The sequence below is a fragment of the Vespa mandarinia genome, chromosome 4 (assembly GCF_050613455.1).
Source record: "Vespa mandarinia isolate Hongniang chromosome 4, ASM5061345v1, whole genome shotgun sequence".
NCBI classification, from domain to species: Eukaryota; Metazoa; Arthropoda; class Insecta; order Hymenoptera; family Vespidae; genus Vespa; species Vespa mandarinia.
Genome location: NC_140813.1, coordinates 3,381,587 through 3,402,500, shown reverse-complemented (window position 1 = coordinate 3,402,500; position 20,914 = coordinate 3,381,587). Strand labels below are relative to the sequence as shown.

At 29.6% G+C, this 20,914-nt stretch overlaps 3 protein-coding genes across 4 annotated transcripts in view; 2 read left to right on the top strand and 1 right to left on the bottom strand.

The window, feature by feature from the left end:
• LOC118445908 (uncharacterized) overlaps nt 1–12,452 on the top strand; it is a 15,945-nt gene extending 3,493 nt beyond the window's left edge. Inside the window, exons 2-8 of one of the 2 annotated variants that reach the window (XM_035875987.2) lie at nt 1,668–1,945; nt 3,540–4,601; nt 5,861–6,212; nt 7,323–7,728; nt 8,027–8,304; nt 8,649–8,833; nt 11,060–12,452. In XM_035875987.2, the coding sequence (XP_035731880.1) occupies nt 1,668–1,945; nt 3,540–4,601; nt 5,861–6,212; nt 7,323–7,728; nt 8,027–8,304; nt 8,649–8,833; nt 11,060–11,123 (2,625 nt within the window). In that variant the 3' untranslated portion in view covers nt 11,124–12,452. The remainder of the gene's footprint in view (nt 1–1,667; nt 1,946–3,539; nt 4,602–5,860; nt 6,213–7,322; nt 7,729–8,026; nt 8,305–8,648; nt 8,834–11,059) is intronic. The other variant, XM_035875992.2, reaches the window with a different exon arrangement.
• LOC118445917 (TD and POZ domain-containing protein 2) overlaps nt 1–20,914 on the top strand; it is a 43,389-nt gene that overhangs the window by 7,446 nt on the left and 15,029 nt on the right. The window lies entirely within an intron of this gene.
• Nucleotides 18,511–19,815, bottom strand: LOC118445926 (uncharacterized). Its single transcript, XM_035876031.2, has 2 exons — nt 19,679–19,815; nt 18,511–19,200 (listed from the first exon to the last, which is right to left on the bottom strand). The coding sequence occupies exons 1-2, from the start codon at nt 19,688–19,690 to the stop codon at nt 18,886–18,888; spliced, it is 327 nt and encodes a 108-aa protein (XP_035731924.1). The 5' UTR covers nt 19,691–19,815; the 3' UTR covers nt 18,511–18,885.

The window sequence follows — 20,914 nt, the reverse complement described above, 5'->3', positions numbered from 1 at the left end:
TTCTGTTCTATTTATATCTTTTTTTTTTTTTTGTTTGTAACATTTTATTTCTTTTTTGTATTTTCTTATCCTTTAATGATCAACGTCGACATTATATCATTTCTTTGGGATCGAGTTTTTTCAAGAAATTAGAAACTCTCAGTGGTTCTCAATCTTGTATAATTTTTATTTACAAATAGACGCAATTGTCTAAGTATATTACTTGAGGGAATTATGTAATAGGATGATAACATTAAAAGGATTCAATTTTGTAAAGTCAATAAAAATAAAAATGCAATTATTACAGTTCATTGAGATTTTGAAAAAGAGAGAAAGAGAGGAAAATGAAAGGAAAGTAAAGGAATTTGAACTGATAGAAATTGAAATGTCTATTAATCTTAGAGAGTTGATTTTGCTTTTTAATTATAAACAAACATAAAAACAACGTAGTAATTTATAAAAAGTTTCACATAATCGATAAAAGTAAAATTGTTTTTTCTTTTTTCACATTTCTTGCTTTGTCCATATTCAAAAGGAACGACGTTGTCAATAACGTCGACAGAGTTGTGAAATAAATTTATCTACGCTTTATAACGAAAGTACCCTTGAAATCTCTTGATATTCGATTGCTTCCAATTGCTTTTAAAGGAAGCCACACGAGACGAGAGAGAAAGAAAATCTATTCAAAGGTTGAAAAGATCATCGAGATCGTTTTCAAAGAGAAAAATAGCATTACGTTAAGGTCAAATCTTTCACAAAAAAATTTAGCCAAGTTGAGGATATATGTGTATGTACGTATGTGTATATGTGTATATATATATATATATATATAAAATAATAGATAATTTTATGTAAATAAGAATTATTATAATCGCTATATATATTATTTACATTGTGTATTGGAATGTATCAATAAGTAATAATGGAATTTTTAATATTTTATACATAAATGTAGATGTAATAAATATATTGATATAATAAATAATAGATCGGGTTAGCAAATGAATCAGATCAAAATTCGCAATATTTTATATCTGAATAAATGATGTGATAGTATAAGATTGAATTAGCCGATAAGTAATATGGAAATTTGTAATGTTTCATATCTAAATAAATGATATAATGATATTGGATATATATATGTATATATACCGAGTAAGTGTATATATACAAAAACGTCGTAACTGAGATTTATGATTTTATTTCTACATAACAAAATTTCTATTCAAGGTGAATAGATTAGAAAAGAAAAAAAAAATTACTCTTGGAAAATTTAGCAAGTATATTATATTCCGAGTACAATATCATCGTATATTATATTACGATATTATTTATTCAAATTTTAAATACATTATTGCAAATAGCGACATTATTTATCTGCCAACCCGATATTATACTCCCAATACAATACCATTGTATATCAACTATTATGGTATATATCATTTATTTACATATATAAATATCAAAAAATCAATGATTTTAAAAATCATTCAGATTATATCATTTCAGAATCATTTTCAGTCTTATTACCAATACAAATCTTAGAATACTATTTTTCTTTTTTTTTTTTCTGTTTTTTTTTTCCATAAAAGAAATATACATACATATATATATATATATATATATATATATATATATTCACATTATTTTTTTCAATTAAACTAAAGAACAATTGTAATAAATCATAGACGGTTATATCACTGCGATCAGCGTTGGATTCATCGCGAGAAGAACTTCGTCGATTGAAGGAAAGTGTCGGTGAATTTTCCGAAGGGAAATACGTCGAGGTTGTTGAAAGATTGGCCCTGGAGAATCACGTCTTAAGGCGTAGGATCCTTAGCCGTAGTACCGACTTTTCCAATGATGCTGCTACGAGTCCGCAACCGACGTCGCCGTCTTCGCCGCCGCTGCTGCTGTCGCACCAGTCTCGTTTCGTTCCACTTCAAGTAGAAGGAGACCCTACCAAGTGAGTTTCGTAAGACTCAGAGCTAATTGACTAATTACTCGAACTTTTTCTCCTCTCACTTCTTACTCTGTGATACGAATTTTTTTACGAGAAATTTTCTTCATCCTCTTTTCTCTTCTCTTTCTCTTCCGTTCTCTTTTCTTCTCTTCTCTTCTTTTTTATTTTTTTTTTTTTTTTTTTCTTTTTTTATTTCCTACGAAAACGTTTTTCAACGAATTCTGCTTTCTTCAATCTTTCATAAACCACGATATAATATCGATCAACGATACGTATATACTACGTTCGTTTACATATATAGTATCAGCCGAAAGTTCTTAAGTTCGTAGTTTTACAGACTAAAAAAAGAAGAGAGAGAGAGAGAGAGAGAGAGAGAGAGAAATAAAAAAGAAGAAAATTAAACTAACAAAGTCTTGAAAAAGTATAATTGATTTTTATTATCATCTAAGAACATTTGGTTCAACTTATATAAATTATATAGATTATATATATATATATACATACATATATATGTATATGTATAAATATGTATATATATATAAATTTATATATATATATATATATATATATATATATATATATTTAATTTAAATGCATAATATAATATAATAGAGAAAATTTTTGAATTTGACCTTTCACTGAACATTTTTTTTTTTTTTTATTGTTGTTTGGTTATTAGTAAAAGTAAATTAGATTTATCGAACTTTTGTCAATTACAAATTTCATGTTTAATATTATGAAATTGTTTTTTCCTTTTTAACAATTTATATATTGACTTTTATCGGTGTAATAAACCAAAGTAAAAATAGGTTATACACAATCGATATCCATAAATGTGGTATGTATTTAAAAAAATTTCTGGTTCACTTGAGCAATTAATTTTTCAACAAATATTATATACTTTTCTCGAACGAAGAAAGAAAGGAAGAATGAAAAAAAAGAGAAACGAACAACAAAAAAAGAAAAAAAAAGAATAATTAATTTCTACGAGGAATTACAAATTATTCTATATTTATGAGAGACTACTGATTATTTTATCTTTATACTGTTGTTTATTTTCTTTTTTCCTATCGTTTCATTTTTTTCTTTTTTCCTCTTCTTCTTCTTCTTCTTCTTCTTTTTCTTTTTCTTCTTCTTATCGATAACACATTTAACGATATACTCGCAAGCTCGTTAACGTGCAACCGACTGGAAGCTGGAAGCGTAGCCTTATTTACGAGTTTTCGTTGAAAGCTATAAGGAGCCATAGACGAAGCCATATAGTAAAAACATCGTTGAGTCGATTCACGCTCACGAAATAGGCAATTTCATTATTGCTATCCTTTTAAAAGTTAACTCTCGAAATGGAATGTTTTCTCATAGGCGTGGTACACGTAAAAAAAAAAAAATCTTTTCCGTTTATTCCTTTTCTTTTTTTTTTTCTTTTCTTTTTTTTCTTCTTTGTTTATTTTCTTTGAGCAATACGTTATCCTAGAAAATGTCAGAGAAGAATTATAAATTTAAAATATTAGGGAAGAGGAGAAAGAATGATTATAAATAGTTTTCGTCCTGTCTGATTCACAACGACGTAATGCGTACGTTATACGCGTTCTTACAGGCCATCATCATCGTCAGTGAACACGGCTAGCGCCACGATGGAAGCGTCAGGGAATAAAGTTGTCGTCGAGGAGACGGCAGAGACGATCAGAACAAGTGGGAGCCGGCGAAGTACTGGTGGCTCGAGTCCGGAAACTCAAGCTCGTGGTACATCGGTGATACGCCGTGTTCGACGTGAATTTCCGTCATTGTCTACGGAGACATCGGTCGAACAAGAAGAAAACGAAAAAGATCGACAACAGCAACAGCATATCTCGGGAGATGGTACACAGTTTAGATATATTCCGAATCAGGATGATTCCGTTACTAGTGCTATAGTATCAGTGCTGTCTAAAGAAAGTAAAGAGGACATTCGCGAGGACATCCAGGATGATGTCCAGGACGATAACGAGGGTTCAGTCGTTGTAGATCGTCTTGATATACCAGAAAAAGATAGTGAAGATTTGAGTCTTAGGTCTGTTTCCGACGGTGATAATTCTGTATTCAGTGACAATCCTGAACCTCAATCGCCGCCTCAGCAAAGACCTATACAACAGCAAGTTCAACAACAGCAACATCAGAATCAGCAACAACAGCAACAGCATAGACAACAGAGTCAGTCGGGTGAACAAGGGAAATTAAATGATCAATCTGAAAATGATTCGGAAGAGCTCGATGATATAGAGCTGATATTTACGACCGATGATACCTGTAGGGATCTAGGCCTTCAAGAAGATCTCGTTTCCATCACGGAAACCGATGCCTGGCAACAACCAAGTCCCGCCGGGCAACCGGTCCTCCTAAAATATACCAAATCCGCTGATGGAGAATCTCTTGTTTGCAATGGCGATAAGACAAGTTCTGTTGAAGAAGCAGTCTCATCTCAAAGTTCAAGTATCGATCGCGAAGAGAGTGTCGATCGATTCGACGAGAGTTCCAATACTAGATTGAACAAGATGTGGTCTCAATGTTCTGTACTCGTAGAAACTGATATTAGCAAGTGTGGTGTACTAGAGGAACCTGAACATTCCACTAGGCATGCAACTAGGAGGAACACTTTGGCCGCACCACCGACGGCTTACAGGTAATTAAATATTTTTTATTATGTTGGATCGTCCAAAAAGTTAGATTGTATCGCTGGTATATATCTATCAAAAAATTTAATATATACAATTTATTCAAACTAAGTATTTGTCTGAATCATAAATATATATTTTGTATTCTTCTATGTTTTGACTTATTAATTCATATCAAAATACTTTACAAAAAACGAATATTAAAGTTTACCATAATAAGTGATAATTACTTGTTTCTTGAAAACTAGGTGCCATGTTTTATATTTACATCATTCTTTCGAACTACATTCATTACTTTTCCTACCGTTTTACCTTACTACTTCAGAAAATAGGCCTTCGTTTTAGTGTTTGCATACATTATGTATATACATATATATATGTATGTATATATATATATGTATATATATATGTATATATATATGTATATATATATATATATATGTATATACAGGCGAACGTAATTAGTCACTTGCCGATCGTAAAGTGTTCTTGCTCGTTAAAGAGGCTTTGTTTTTACATACCAACGGATGCTAACGCCAACGGTAGTACTCAACATAGGTAGCTAGATAAGTATATTTAAAACGTATTCTCCGTTTGCGGCATAAGTAGCAAAGGTTCCGAAGGATAACAATCATTGGCGTAATAACGTATGAAAATCTATCGGATCTCTATCAGTATTCAAACAATAATGTTAGGGTCAATGTACCAATGCCTTTCGTAATGTAGGAGGTATATGATATTTATTTATGATGTATAAGAGTACTACCATCGTTACTAAACGTATATACTTTTACATGTACGAGCGTTGATATAAAAGCAAAAATAACTTTGCGACATAACCCATATACAGTACATACATTATAGATCGAGCAGTATTACATCGTGTTATTAGATTTTCCTTACACAATGATCTCATTTATAGATACCAACCTTGCTTCTGTCTTTATATAAAGAGATAATTACCATCATCACTATCATTATTATTATTATTATTATTATTATTATTATTATTATTATTATTATTATTATTATTATTATTATTATTATTATTATTGTTGTTGTTGTTGTTGTTGTTGTTGTTGTTGTTGTTATATTTATTATTATTATTATTATTATTATTATTATTATTATTATTATTATTATTATTATTGTTGTTGTTGTTATTATCATTATTATCATCATTATTTTTTATTTCCTTAATTATGAAAAATATGTAGTTGGAAATTGTCAGAAATCATTGACATGATTACACGTTGGATAATTGCAGGCCAATAATACATCGAGAAGCTTTGGCTGGTAACCGAAGAAAAAGTTCAGCACCTCTTCGTCCTGTAATGGATCGGAGTAGTGGTGCCAAACGTGAGTCAGGAGCACAAACCGACATTTCGGCCCTCCCGGCACAATGGCGTTCGGAAAGCTATCTCGCACACAAAGTGGCTCACACGTTTACAACGCTTCCAAGTAAATTCGCTTTACCGGCTGGTGTACCCGGAAGGCTCAGGTTGTCTGACAAGACACGCGAGGCAAGACGAGTGTTACTCTCGGACATCAGTTTCACCAGCATGGTTCCAGAATTGTCAAGAAGTGCTGATCATCTCTGTCACGATCCGCATGCACAGGTAAAGGAAAAAAGGAGAAGAAAAAGAAAAAGAAAAAGAAAAAGAAAAAATTTCCAAGAAGAAAAAAGGAAAAATCCCTGAGAAGAAAAAAAAAAAAAAGAAGAAAATTCCTTTGCGAAAGTGGAGAAATCGTTTTTATTTACAGCCTCCGGTTTTTAGTTTTTTGGAGATCATTTTCGAGGAACTCGTTCAAAGTTATTACGCAAAGAGATAACCCTGACACGCGTTTGCCTGGTGTCGTAAGCCTGGTGGTAATAGAGTAGATGTGCCAGTATAAGCGAAACAGACGGCAGTCAGCGTAATAACAGCTTGATTAATTCAACGTGTGCTAGTAATATGTACGCACAATGATGCTCGTTGTGTGCATCAAGAAGGCCACGAACGAATGGAGCTATACGCGGTTTGCTTTACATCCATGAACACGTACTCACGATCTCTCTCCTCCTCCTCTCCCTCTCTCTCCCTCTCTCTCTCTCTCTCTCTCACTCTATTTTTCTCTCTCTGCTTCTCTCTTTCTCTATCTATCTATCTATCTATCTATCTTACTTTGACCTATGTAAGTTTCTTAGATGATGACTAATTGCATCCTATGCACCTAACTTCAACTTACGATCTCTCCCCCTCTACCCGCGGATGTATTTACGTTTATGTCCACGCTTATCCACGTCCATGAGAACGTGAGAAAAATTAACTGGAGTCGTATTTTGCGGCTTCGTGTTTCTTCTTGATGCCGCATGTGAGAATAATATACGCTTAAGATTATAAGAACGTAACGAGTTGTGGATCGTTTAACGATAGACGTCATCGAAACGTTCAAATGATTTATTTTCTTTCAACTTTAATCCATTCATAGGTGAACTTGCTATATATATATCAATGATTAGTAAATTGATTGTACAAAATTGTTTTTTTTTTGCCTGTAATTTTCTTGATAATCACACGTATACGTACGATATCAGGATATTGATAAAAACTTATTTACTTGCTTAGTAATCCTATGTTATAAAATGTCAAATATATATATATATATATATATATATATATATATATATATTTCAACAAAAGCCTGTTCGTCTGATATCTCTTTAGAAAAATATTTACGTGTTCTAGACTTGCTTAGGATCTCGTGGCTGTGGACACCGTACACCGGAAGTAAATCGTCGGGAATCCTTAGGATCACCAGCAGGCTATTGGCCTCGTTGTAATCCAGGAACGGCTTTACCAAGTCCTTGCGATTGTCGTCTGTCGGCCGATCTTTATTCCTCGAGATATCGAGGTTCCTTGAGCTCGATACCATCGCCAGGATTAGAAGTCGTGAGTGGGCCACCAAGGAGACACTCTTGGAGAGCAACAGCAGCTTCTTTCGACACATGGAGAGTTCCTGTTGCCACTTCTACACCTAGACCGACCTGGTCCTCTATGCCATCTTCTCCCACTCATGTTCACCCACCTGCTACATCCTCGAGATCCTCGAAGAATATACCAAAGAGAACACGTTCGAAAGTCACTTTTCAAGGTAAAAAAAAAGGAAGCGAAAGAAAAAAAACAAAGGCAAAGATCGATATCGTATTTTTTATTTAATTCTTATCGCTCTTTTAACTTTGCCAATCGTAAATTTTACTTTTTTTTCTTTTTTTCCTATCTTTTTTGTAGATTAGTTTTATTTTGTTTTCAATATATGCATTTATGCAACATTTATCAACATTTTTACTAATCAAAAAAAAAAAAAAAAAAGAAAGAGAGAGAAGGAAAGAAAAGAAAAACAAAAAGAATGGAGGATTACATTGGAACAAGTTCGTGTTTTTATGTTTCAGAGTGCCCAATGACGCGTGGCAGTTTACCTAACTTGCGATCAGACATAGTAGGAGCCGGTGACAATAGCGGAGATTCAACGGAATCGCTGATAGACGAGGCGGAGGATTATTTGCGTCGCAGTATCGATTCGATGCTGACTATTTCAAGTACCAGTGCTAGTACGGATTATTGGAACAGACAAACAGCGGCCAGACGAAGGAGAACTCGAAGACACTCCGAACCTGATCTTGCACGCGAGTGGATTCCCCCTCAGGATGCGAGACCGTACCTGCCAAAGGTGAATGGCCTGTTTCAATAAATAAATAAATAAATAAAAAAAAAAAAAAAGCACGGGACTATAACTCTAAAAGAAAGTGCCAACGAGTAAAATTTGCTATTTGTAAAATTATTAATTTTCATTATTACAATATACAGGGTGTAGGGAGCCCTAAAGATAATTTTAAAGGTCAATCACTTTTTTTTCAAGAGCTTTCAGTCCAATTGTTTTTTTTCTTTCTTTATTTTTTTTTTTTTTTTTTTAGATTTTAAAATTCCGTAAACCAAGAAATTTTTTTCCCATCTAGAAATATTCGGCCTAACCCATTTGTTTGTATATATATATATTTTTTTTTTCTTCGATAGATACCAAGAGATTTGAAGTTAGATCATCTTGTAAAAGTAATCTCACCGGAAGGAAGAGTACTTCAAGGTCGTGTACGATACGTTGGTCCTGTTCCTGGTCGAGAAGATTCTCACGTTGGTGTTGAATTACCGAACGTTAATGGTTCATCCGATGGCACTTTTCATGGTAGAAGATTTTTCGATTGGTAAGTCTTATTATTATTATTATTATTATTATTATTATTATTATTATTTATTCTTATGTATATATGTACACACTTATATATCTTATTATTTTTTAACACGTTAATATCAATGTTATAAAGAAAACATTTTTGTTTTATTGTATTTTTTTTTCTTTTTTTTCCTTTTCTTTTTTTTTCTTTTTTTTTTTTTCTTTTCTTTTAATAAACATAACAATCACAGAATAATGTGTAGAAATCAGTATAAGATTTGAAATTATACAGAATAAGATGTATAGAGGATCTTTGATTTGTTTATTTTCAATATGTTTCTATAGAAATATAGGATATTAAAAAAAAAAAAAGGGAGAAAAAGCCCATAGAAATAAGTCAGTAAAATTATACTTTTCGAACTTGCTCGAAGGAAGCAAAAGTCGATATTCGATCAGAGTAAACGTAACTCTTTAAAAAAAAAAAAGTCCTATGAATTGGTCCAGCTATTTAATTTTCGTAATTGCATAATGTTTTTGAGGTAATGGAACGTAGTACGAACTGCGTGACAAAAGCAATTCTGTTCGTGATAAATCCTCGCGATACCTCCTTCAATGAGCCTCGCCTTGTACATATATACTCTCTCGCTTTTTTTCTTTCTCTCTCTCTCTCTCTCTCTCTCTCTTTTTGCTTTGCCTCTCTTCGTCTTGTCGTTACTTTACTCGATAAGTTGAATGTGCATATGCATACGCAAATGCAATGGCGTATCTGTGTTTTAATTTAAATGTAATACTGATGCTGTGAATTTGTCTTTTTTTCTTTTTTTTAACGATTTAAAAATACGAGATTTAAATAATATTGTAAGACTTTATTATTTATTTATTTATTTATCTCTTATTTATTTCTTTTCACATCGTGTAATATTAACGAATATGTAGTTAATTAATTTTCTTTTTCCTGTTTCTCCTCTTTTCTTTTCCTGTTTTTTCTCTTCTCTTCTTTTTTTTTTTTTTTCTCTATGAATTTTATTAAATCAAAGCGTTCAAACATATTCATTGATATTCAATAATTAGTCATTTCTTAAGATAATTGATAATTAGTCAATTAATCATTCTATGAACTATATATATATATCCGATCTCTTTATTTACAATTAATAATCATAGTTCATTAAGTTAGTGATTAAGTTGAGTCAAGATAGTTAATAATTTTTTTTAAATGATTTATTATCTAAATTCGATTGATTCGATGTTATATTTGATATATATTAAAATTAGAAATAAATTATCTTTTATGTGCATATATATATATATATGCATATATATATATATATATATATAGAGAGAGAGAGAGAGAGAGAAAGAGTTATGGCAAGAACTATTATCGATTAGAAGGATAAAATGTCTTATAAAATTGCAGGAAGTTTGTCGCGTGAATACTTGTCGTGAGAAATGTCTCATGTAGAGGCACACAGCAGCTTATACGAAATTCACTCGAAATGCGACGACAATGATCGCGTGACCATTATCGACGTCCCTGAAAGTGCGCCTCCTCAAATTTTGATCATGAGTTAGAACATATATACACAAATATACTATCGATCGAATCATTCTCTCTCTCTCTCTGTCTCTCTCTTTCTCTCTCTATCTCTCTATATATTTCTCTATTTCTCTCTCTTTACCTTTCTAAATGATAAAATAGACATTTTTTAAGGACAGCACATTTTATACATAAATATAATATTTCATATTTAATTATTTTATCCATTTGAAAATTCTTTAAGTAAATTCTTCGTAAAGATTATTACGATGTTGATTTCCTTTTTCTTTTTTCTTTTTTTTTTTTCTTTTTTTTGTTTTAAATTTCTAATTATTATAAAGAATTGGCGAAAAGCTTTTAAACGATTGTAAAAATCAATTAATCCTTGTCAAGACTTTAGTGGTTAATTTGTCCTTCCTTTTTTTTTTCTTCTTTTTTTTTTCTTCTTTCTTTTTTTGTAGATAAATATTGTTAAACAACAAGTATTGCAGAAGATTAGCTTGTGAAATTACAAATTTAATGGCAAGCATAGAAAAATCTCTCGAGGAAGTGTAAGTGATTGAATTTAAAAAATCGTTTAGAAAGTTTTGACCCGTCTAGAAACTTTTGGCCGTCAACCAATCAGGCACCCATCCACTCACTCAACCAACTAAACACCCAGCCTGTATTAACTTCAATGTTTCTGATCGATCCTATTTAAATTCATTTTTCTATTTACAGTGAACCTGACCGTGCGATCTTCGTGCCGTTCAAAAAGGTCGTTTTGGCTTGGTGCACTGCCTGACCCGATGCATCCACTTCGAAAGTAACGCCAAGAATTTTACTCTCACAATATACTATGTAAATGTGGATACGGCGGTATGTATGTATAGCACACATAAGTTTCGCTATGACTTTTATGGTACGTTTGCTGTGGGTATCGTCTCTCTGAAGTTAATACATTTCTTCCAACGATTTTCGTAAGTGACAAAAGAAAAATAATACTTAATTTTTATTTTTTTCTTTTTTGTTTTTGTCATGTTCATACGAAGAAAAAAGAAAGAGAAAAGAGAGGATCAAAAAGGAAAAAGCAAAAAAGAAATAAAACCGAGAGAGTTTGAAAGAAAGAAAGAACGTAAGAAAAAAAAAATATCATTGAACTATATTTTTTAATTTGAAAATTTATTTTAAGAGTTCAATTGAAAATATCATTGGATGAAATATTTAATAAGAAGAAGAAGAAGAAGAAGAAGAAAAAAAGAAAAAGAAAAGAAAAAAAAGAGAAATCGTTTCGTTTGATAATTATTAAATACTATTATTCGATTTAGAGATGGTGCCAGAAAATATGAAAACTTATACGTATAATATAAATGATTTACATATTTGCAAAAAAAAAATCACAATTAGACGTGCGTAAGCAAAGCCTACAGTAATGTATATATAATATATATTATATACATATACGCGCACGTGCATATATTTTTAAAGAAGAACTCTCTCTTTATATTATATATATATATATATATATATATATATATATATATATATAAAATAGTTATTAATAATTATGTAAAAAGGGAAAGAGATATCATTTTAAAGAGGCTACATGTGTATTATTATTTAATGGAAGCTCAGTATGATTGTGTTTTTTTTTCTTTCTTTTTTTTTTTTTTTTGGTTTAGATATAAGAAGTAACTCTCTTGTACAAATAAGCCGTATACCTTATATACATATATATTTAACATATACATTTATTATCTACTCGCAAAAGAATAAATGACTATAATTACTGATTACATCAGATTACGACACAAAAAATTCGCATGCGACGAATTTCTTTGCAGAGACCGATAATTATGACAAATTATGTATGTATGTATGTACGTACGTAAGCGTATCTTCCAGGTAATATTTTGAAAAAAGATATATGTCAGTTGATTTTCTTCAAATGCTATGAAAAAAGAAGGAAAGAAAAAAGAAAAAAAAAAAATAGAATAAAGAAAAAAAAAATTCTCGATTTCAAATGACTGACATAAAGATTACATTACAATCATTCGAAAAACAGTGATATTTTAGATAATATTTTAGATAGTATTGAAAAAAAAAACGAAAAAAAAAAATAAATAAATAAAAAGGTGGAAAGAAGAAAAGAAACATTTTTCGGTTTATCGTTCGGATTTTAGAAAGGTGTAAAAAAGAAAAAAAAAGAATAATAATAATAATGATAAAATATCGTAATATTCTATTTAGTCACCGAAGATATGATAGATTAAAAAAAAAATATATATATATATATACATATACATATATGATATGATAATAATAATAATAATAATCTGCCGTTAAAATTTCGATCTCCAGGAAGTTCTTTTCTCAAAATGGAATTGTGTGTTCGCGCTTTGAAAGAAATAGAATTTCATATACCGATGCAGTAACAAGGAACAAATATTCTCGATCAAAATAATAATAATATACATACATATATAAATATATATATATATATATGTGTGTGTGTGTGTGTATGTATATGTATATTATGTGTGTGTGTGCGTAACTCGTAAATATACGAGCTATTCTCTCTTTTTATGCATAATATAATTGATAATTAATAATAATATATCACGTACCTGTATCATTGACAATTATTACATTTTAATGTGCTATTTATACGCGATTTGTGAATGCGAAATACAGTTATAAAGATATTCGATAATACAGGGTGGACCACAAGAAAGTTTTTAGGAACGGAACTAATAAATCTTATAGATGATTGAAAAAAATCAATCACTCATTTTTTTCAGACCTTTTAGGATAATCCATTTTTCTTCTTCTTTTTTTATTTTTTTTATTTTTTTTTTTTTTTTTTATTTTTATTATTTTCAAATTGTAAAGCTATAAGATCAACGCTTGTAAAGTTACAAGCCTAATTGACAAATCCATAATGTTTTGAAAAAAGGAGTAATTGATATATAAAATTTTGTCTAAAAGATTTTGAATCCGCGTAAGAACTTTCGGGACAACCCTGTATATACATATACACATAATTCTGTAATATGTTAGATAATATTTTATTTTTTTTTTTTTTTTTTTTTTTTTTTTTTCTTTAACTCGATATGACAATATTTTTGTTTTTTATTTTCGTTTATTTATTTTTTTTTATTCCCGTTTTTTTTCTTTTCTTTCTTCTTTATCTTTTTCTCTCTTCTTTTTTTTTCTGTTGTTATTGTTATTGTTGTTGTTGTTGGCATCACGATCGTCGAAGGTCCACGAGTGGCAAAAACTAATATGCATTATAATTTAAAAATAATAACCTTTGCGAGATAGCCTGTACCTGTATATTACATTGTCCATTAAGAAGAAACGCGCCAAGTGTGACGTAAGCTTTTTTTTATTACATTCAGGCGAGTTTAGAAGATTGCTAGGTGTGTCGAGAGAAAGAAACTGCAATTTCTACGTCAATGAAATTAGAAAGAAGAAAGTTTCACCATTTCTTTTTCTTTTAGTTGTTATAATTCATATATATGTGTACACACACACACAAACACACATACACAGACACACACGTATACCATCTGTATATACAAAGTGAGCATAAAAGTTTCTAAGTGGACCAAAAGTTTCAAGGTGATTTTGAAAATCGATAATTTTCTTTTTTCAAGCCTTTTTAGGCTAATCTTTCAATTTGGGGTCTACTTACTAGCTTAAACTTGTAGTTTTATAATATGCGAAAAAAAAAAGAGAAAAAAAAGAAAATAGTTAACCTACAAAGTCTCGAAAAATTGTAATTGATTTTTAAAATCACCTAAGAACTTTCAGTCTAAAAACTTTTGTGGCACATTCTATGTATGTATATATATATATATATATATTTGAGCATCATTATGTATTAACACGAATCGAGAGTTAAAAGAACGAATACATATACATACATACGTATATACTTATATACGTAAACATAGACAAAGAGAGACACATACAGACAGAGAGAGAGAGAGAGAGAGAGAGAGAGGACATTTTTCTCGTGTTATAAATTTCATTTGATCAATCCAACTATGGAATATTCGCAATCTTCTTGCACGTTCATAACTGCGGCCGAAACAATTTTCAGCGAATCATAACAAGTGATATATTTTCGCGTGACTTCAAGTAAATTTAGTTATGCTTTATTACATTAGATACGATCTTCCGTTTACACATATATATACCTATGTATAACATGCGCACCATACATACGCATACACATACACATACGAGCTTGCGAACTAAACTCGAATCTGTGATAAGCGGTTTTCGCCTGAAAGTTTTCAATAATTTTCACGAAAAAAAAAAAAGGGATAAAAATTGCACGTGGACGCATAATCTCTTGATGGATTAAAATATTTAAAAAGTATTTCATTTTTAATAATGCACATACATATACACGGAAAGACATTTTTAATGCATTCTTATTAATTAGATTATTTACACATGAGAATGACATTTATGACGTCGTATTTTTTAATTTTTTTTTGTTTATTTTTAAATAACAGAACATAGATTATCAATATCTTTATATTAATTTTGATAGTACTCGAAAGTTCTCGCTCACTGATTATTCTGAATTTTTTTTTCTTTTTTTTTTTTTTCTTTTTTTTTCTTATCGATTTAATTAATTTTAATTAACCAAATAATAACAGAGACACACCCAGCAATACTTGACGATAGTATTTTAGATAAATGTTAACGCGAATTGCGTCGTCTCTTCTCGAATTACATATACAACATTTTATCATTGCCATTATAAAGAAAAAAAGAAAAAGAAAAGAAAAAAAAAATTAGCTAAGTAGTATATTTTACGATTATTATCACTTGCTATAATCGACTTTGGACGAAAGATTTATTATTGATAAATCTTTTTCTATCTACAATAGTTTCAGTACAACATTTTATTTGTGATCGTTGCATATTAAGATTTATTATACCGTTATTATAATTAACTTACTCTTCTGTTTTTTTTATCTTTATTATTATAATTATAATTATTATTATTATTATTATTATTATTATTATTATTATTATTATTATTATTATTTCCTCACAAAGATTTTTATAATTTTTAGTTTTGTTAGATAGATATATATATGTTATATATAAAACATATGTACATAATGTCAATTTCACACAGACACTGAGCTATTTATATGTACAATGCATACGTATGTATGCGTTTGAAATGCTGAAGTGCAAATATTTTCCAAAGCACGTTTTCAACGGACACATCTAAAACAGCGCTGTTTAACTTCTACACAGACCAAAGGATTAATGAAGTAATAATAATAATCATAATAATAACTATAACAACAGTAATAATAATACAGAAGCTAAATTTATAATTTACGATTTATTTTCTGCGATAGTAAATTTTTTTTTGTTTTTTTTTTTTCTTTCTTATTATTAGTTGTTAAAAAGAGAAATAGAAATGTAAGGAAAGAAAGAAAAATAAAAATTATAATTAAATAACGCGACTAATGGAAAAAGAGAAATAAATTACATTAACGAAAACACTCGAGGATGGATTTCATGTGGTACGAATAAACCACAAGAAAAGAAAAAAAAAAATGGTGCCGCGAGCCGGATGTGGCTTTAGTTAGTGTAGAGCCACAGTTAAACAGCGCTGGTCTAAGGAATTAGTTTTGATAAGTCGTAAAAAAAACATAATGCTATACCGTGACTATCTTTTTCTTGGACAATTTTTCTCTTCTACTTTCTTTTTTTTCAATTTTTTTTTTTTGTAGCATTTAGTAAAACGAATATTATATATGTATATATAAATCAATTTAAGATGGAGGCACACGATGGACCAACACTTTAATTACTATTTTAAATCATCTTTAAAAAATTGTTTTTTTTTCACTGTCTTTTAATAAAATTATTTAAATTTACTTATAGCGATTCTATCATTACAATTTAAATTACACACATACATAAACACACAAACTAACACAATGATACACTGAAAACACCGTATGAATTTTCTTAAGGCGTAATAAGTAAGAAAAAAAAAAAGATAAAAAAAGATAGGAAAAAAAAAGTAGACGAAAGAAAAATAATCATATATTCACACACACGCACACGCAGACACACAGATACAGCACATTGTAATTAATAATATATATATATTTTTTACTTGCTGCAAAAGAAGAGTCGTCGTGGGAAGACCTTACCTGCATTAAAAAGTCAAAATTGTTTTCTTAACATACGTTCGTTCTCTATACGATATTTTATCTCTTATATACATATATATATATGTGTTTGTATAGTACATATATATATAAATATGTATGTATGTATGTATGTATATATATATACATATACATATATATATATATACACATATACATATATAAATATATAAAAAGAAAAAATAAAGAACGAGTAAATAATTTCTTTATTTTGCTCTCGAAGAAGGCCCATCTTAATTCGTCTTGTCGATTACGACATATAGATGTTATAAAGAGAGCCGACACAGAGAAGCAAAAGAAGAAGAAAGAAAGAAAGAAAGAAAAAAAAACGAATAAACAATTGTATGATAGAAAAAAATCAATGAATATATATATATATATATATATATATATATATATATATATGTAAGCGAAAGTGGAAATTAACGCATACTGAATGTAATTAAGTGGCAAAAGCATTATAGGGAGTAACGTTGATCGATGTTAATCGCTGTAATTACTGTTACGTTTAAATGTTTCGATGTGACATAGATAGATAACTCTCGAGGAGAAAAATAATTATGGGAAAGAGAAAGAGAGAGAGAGAGAGAGAGAGAGAGAGAGAGAGAGAGAGAGAGAGAGAGAGAGAGAGAGAAAGGGGTAATAACGATGTGCATTTATACGATTATTATCCTCGATCTTATTATTCTCGTCGTATTATTGTTTCTTCGTTGAAAAATAAAAATAAATTAGAAAAAAAGGAAAAAAAAGCTGACGGTGTAATATAAAAAAAAAAAAAAAAAAAAAAAAAAAAGGATAGAAAAAAAAAGAAAAAAAAAAATAAAAAAGAAATAAAAATAATTGTTTCGAAGATTCCACTTTTGTGAATTGAATAGAGAATTATTGCATCTCTTTGTGTGTGTGTTTTCATAATGATTTAGATGTTTGTTATTCGAAGATAACAAAATACGACGTTGGAGAGAGAGAGTGAGAGAGAGAGAGAAACGGTTAGTCAGTTTGGATCGATAAATCTCCTCTAATTCTCTAATTCGAGAGATTATTAATATAAGATGACTGCGATATGGTACTTAATGCTTCGTGATTCGTCAAATTGGATGATACTAAGAGAGGATGAAGAGACTCTCGATGAGATTGTTATCACTGTACCTAACTAGATGTTAACGTAACGAAGAGATATTGTCATCGCCCTACTATTTATTGTATCGTAACGATGGGTTAATGATGATGATGTTGATAATGATAATGATAAGGACGATAAGTATGATAATGATGATTATGATGATGACGATGAAGATGATGTATCAGAAAAATAAAACTATTATTACTCAATGGAAAATGAATATTTAAAAGAGTTCCTTGGAAACATCGATTTTTGTTTCTTTTTTTTTTTTCTTTTCTCTTTTTTTTTTGTTTATTTTTTTTGTTTTTTTTTTTTTGTAACTCATTCTCACAAATGAATTCACGTGAATTTACGAATGAACTATCTTGTCTAATAAATCGGCAAAAAAAAACTTACGTCTAAAGTCCTTTAAAGTTCTGAAATCGAAAGGCGCTTAAATCGTGGATTCGTTTGTAGAAACTTTGAGGAAAGGTTCGTCAGAATCCTCGTGAACAACGTTAGAAAAGTTTTATATACGAGCTCGAATAGTTCCACGATAGGGTTTAACATAACGTTCGCCAAAGTTTTCCAGACGGTTTGGGAAACGGAATTTGAATACCTCAGTTTATATATCTTACTCGTGAGAAAGTTCGTACTGAGTAATTAACTAATCCGTTCACGTAATCGCGTGTAAGGATGGAATATAATTGTTTTCCTTATAACATCTCTATTATTAGATATATATATATATATATATATATATATATATGAATATATATATATTATATACGTATATATATATATATATATATGTATATATATATATTAGAAGTAAAAACCATAGGTAGGAAAAAGAAAAAAAGAAAACAATAGAATAGATCATTAGATCTTATTGATCTTTTATTTATTAACATAATCCGTTGGGAAATATCGAATTATATATATATATATATATATATATATATATATATATATATATAATCTCATGGTACATACATATGCATATATCATAGATTGTACATTTTTCAAATTAAAATACGCGAAGTTAAATGAAAATTATAAAGAAGAATTAAATAGAAATCGTCCGACAAAGTCGGTCAAACGTTCGATTGTGGTTATCATGAATTGTAGAAAAAGTTTATACACGTTAGGAGACTGTGAAATATTATACAATATTTCAGGCACGTAAAATAATTTTTGGAATTACTATGGTATATACCCATTTGTATTCGTAAGGTATATGGTTATTAATGATGTGCTGGATAATCGGCGTACCAGCCAAATGCACCGTTAGATCCGGTATGTCCACCATAATCCACATAATCCAGAATTTGACCGATGGATCTCTCAGCTCGTGAATTCTCCAACTCCTCGTGATGAAGATTTGGTACGGCTATAGGTACGTAAGCCGCCGGATCTGCTTGACGAGCAATTCTTGAAGCCGATAGTGATATCGGATTCAATTCTAACACGTCTATGCCATCAATGGGTATAGCAATGTAACGCCTACCAGCTAATACATCACATACACCGTACGACGTCAATAATAATAGGACGACACCCTGTATAATAGAAAAAATTGTGTCACTGATAATTTAACGTAATAGACAGCTTGCTTTGTGCATTAGATACTTTTTCAAAATCAATTAATCTTTATCTAGGCGATTTTCAATTGGGATGAAAAAAGTTTCTTGGTGATTTTGAAAATCGATTACTCTTTTCCGAAACCTTTTTATAGGCCAATCTCACTTTTCTTTTCTAAAGCGTACCAAAATTTCTCAACATGTGATTCTACAATTTGCGCAAAGGAAGAATAGCCAAAAAGATCTTTAAAAAAAAAATATATATATATATAAAATTAATTGATTTGGTTAAATCACTTGGAAACATTTTTGATGAATCAAATTCTCTGTGATAATCCTTAATTCGATTGATTTTGGACGAATGGAAAATTATTGGAAAAAAAATTTCTCAAATATTTAGATACTTCAATCTATTTAACAATTACTTTCTAAAGGAAAAATAATAATTGACGTTTACCAAATTATTCATTGTTGTATCGTCGAACTGAATTCGGATGTTAGATGAACTGAGGAGAGAGTCTCCGTCAGCGACGTTTTATACAGATCCGCTTGGCCGCAGCTTTCTCGTTTTACCCGACCACCGAGTTGTTGTACCAAGAATCATATCTCTCAAAATAGAGGTAATTATTTCTCTTCGTAGAGTTCTTGTAACGTGTTTATCCTATTGTAAGTTGCTGTTACTAGTAGTCGTATATACGTTTTCGCTAAAGTAAAAAATAAGATTTAACGATTAAAGGGTTTGTGAAATATGTTGTCACATTTTTCTTTTTTCTTCTTTAAACTTATTTGTTGACTTCTTTCGATTTATTTTTTATTTATTTATTATTTATTTTTATAATTTTTTTTTTTGTAATTTTACTTTTTTTTTCTCATTATGGATTAATACATATTGTGTATCTCGTTCTCGTAGGGGGTTAAATAATAATCGAAGAGAAATAAATGTCCAATATACTCTCTCTTTATTCTTTTTAGTTTGACTTTCGATTAGGTATTGCTTATTTCTTTTGAACACCTCCATGCTATCTATAATATTATTTTGCGGTCGTACCGTCTAACTTTTACTTCCGCACAAGAAATCCCGAAAAACTCTATCTTTCAGACACGCTCTCGTTATGTCTATCAAAAGGATCGTAATGGAGTGAAAAGTGAAAGGGGATTAATAAACACTATTATTTTCGTATATCATCATAATAATTATACATATATTTTCTTGTCTCTTTTTTGTAATACTTCTTTATCTCACTTTTTTTCACTTCTCTGTTAAACATTAAACACTTTCTCGAACGTACAAACGCAGAGAAATTTCAAACATGATAATAATTAAAAAAACATATCGCCAAAATGTATCTAAGAAAAGTTCGTTACATAAAAACATTATAACGTTATTACATTGTAAATAAAAAAGCACGCACATTGTAAAAAAAAGTCAAAATATATACAAAGTAAAAACGATTATAAAAAAAAAAAAATATATATATATATATAAAATGGAAGAGCAAAACATCTTTGATATAAAATATTGATTATGCTATAAAATATCAATTATGATATATAATATTGTTTATACTCTTCCGAATATTTATTAATGTAAAAATATTAGGTTGGGGAAAAGGAAATCCATTATTTTTGCGTGAACTTCAAAACTTTATCTAACATCTTTTGGATTGTTCGATTTGGGTCAAATATGCACAGT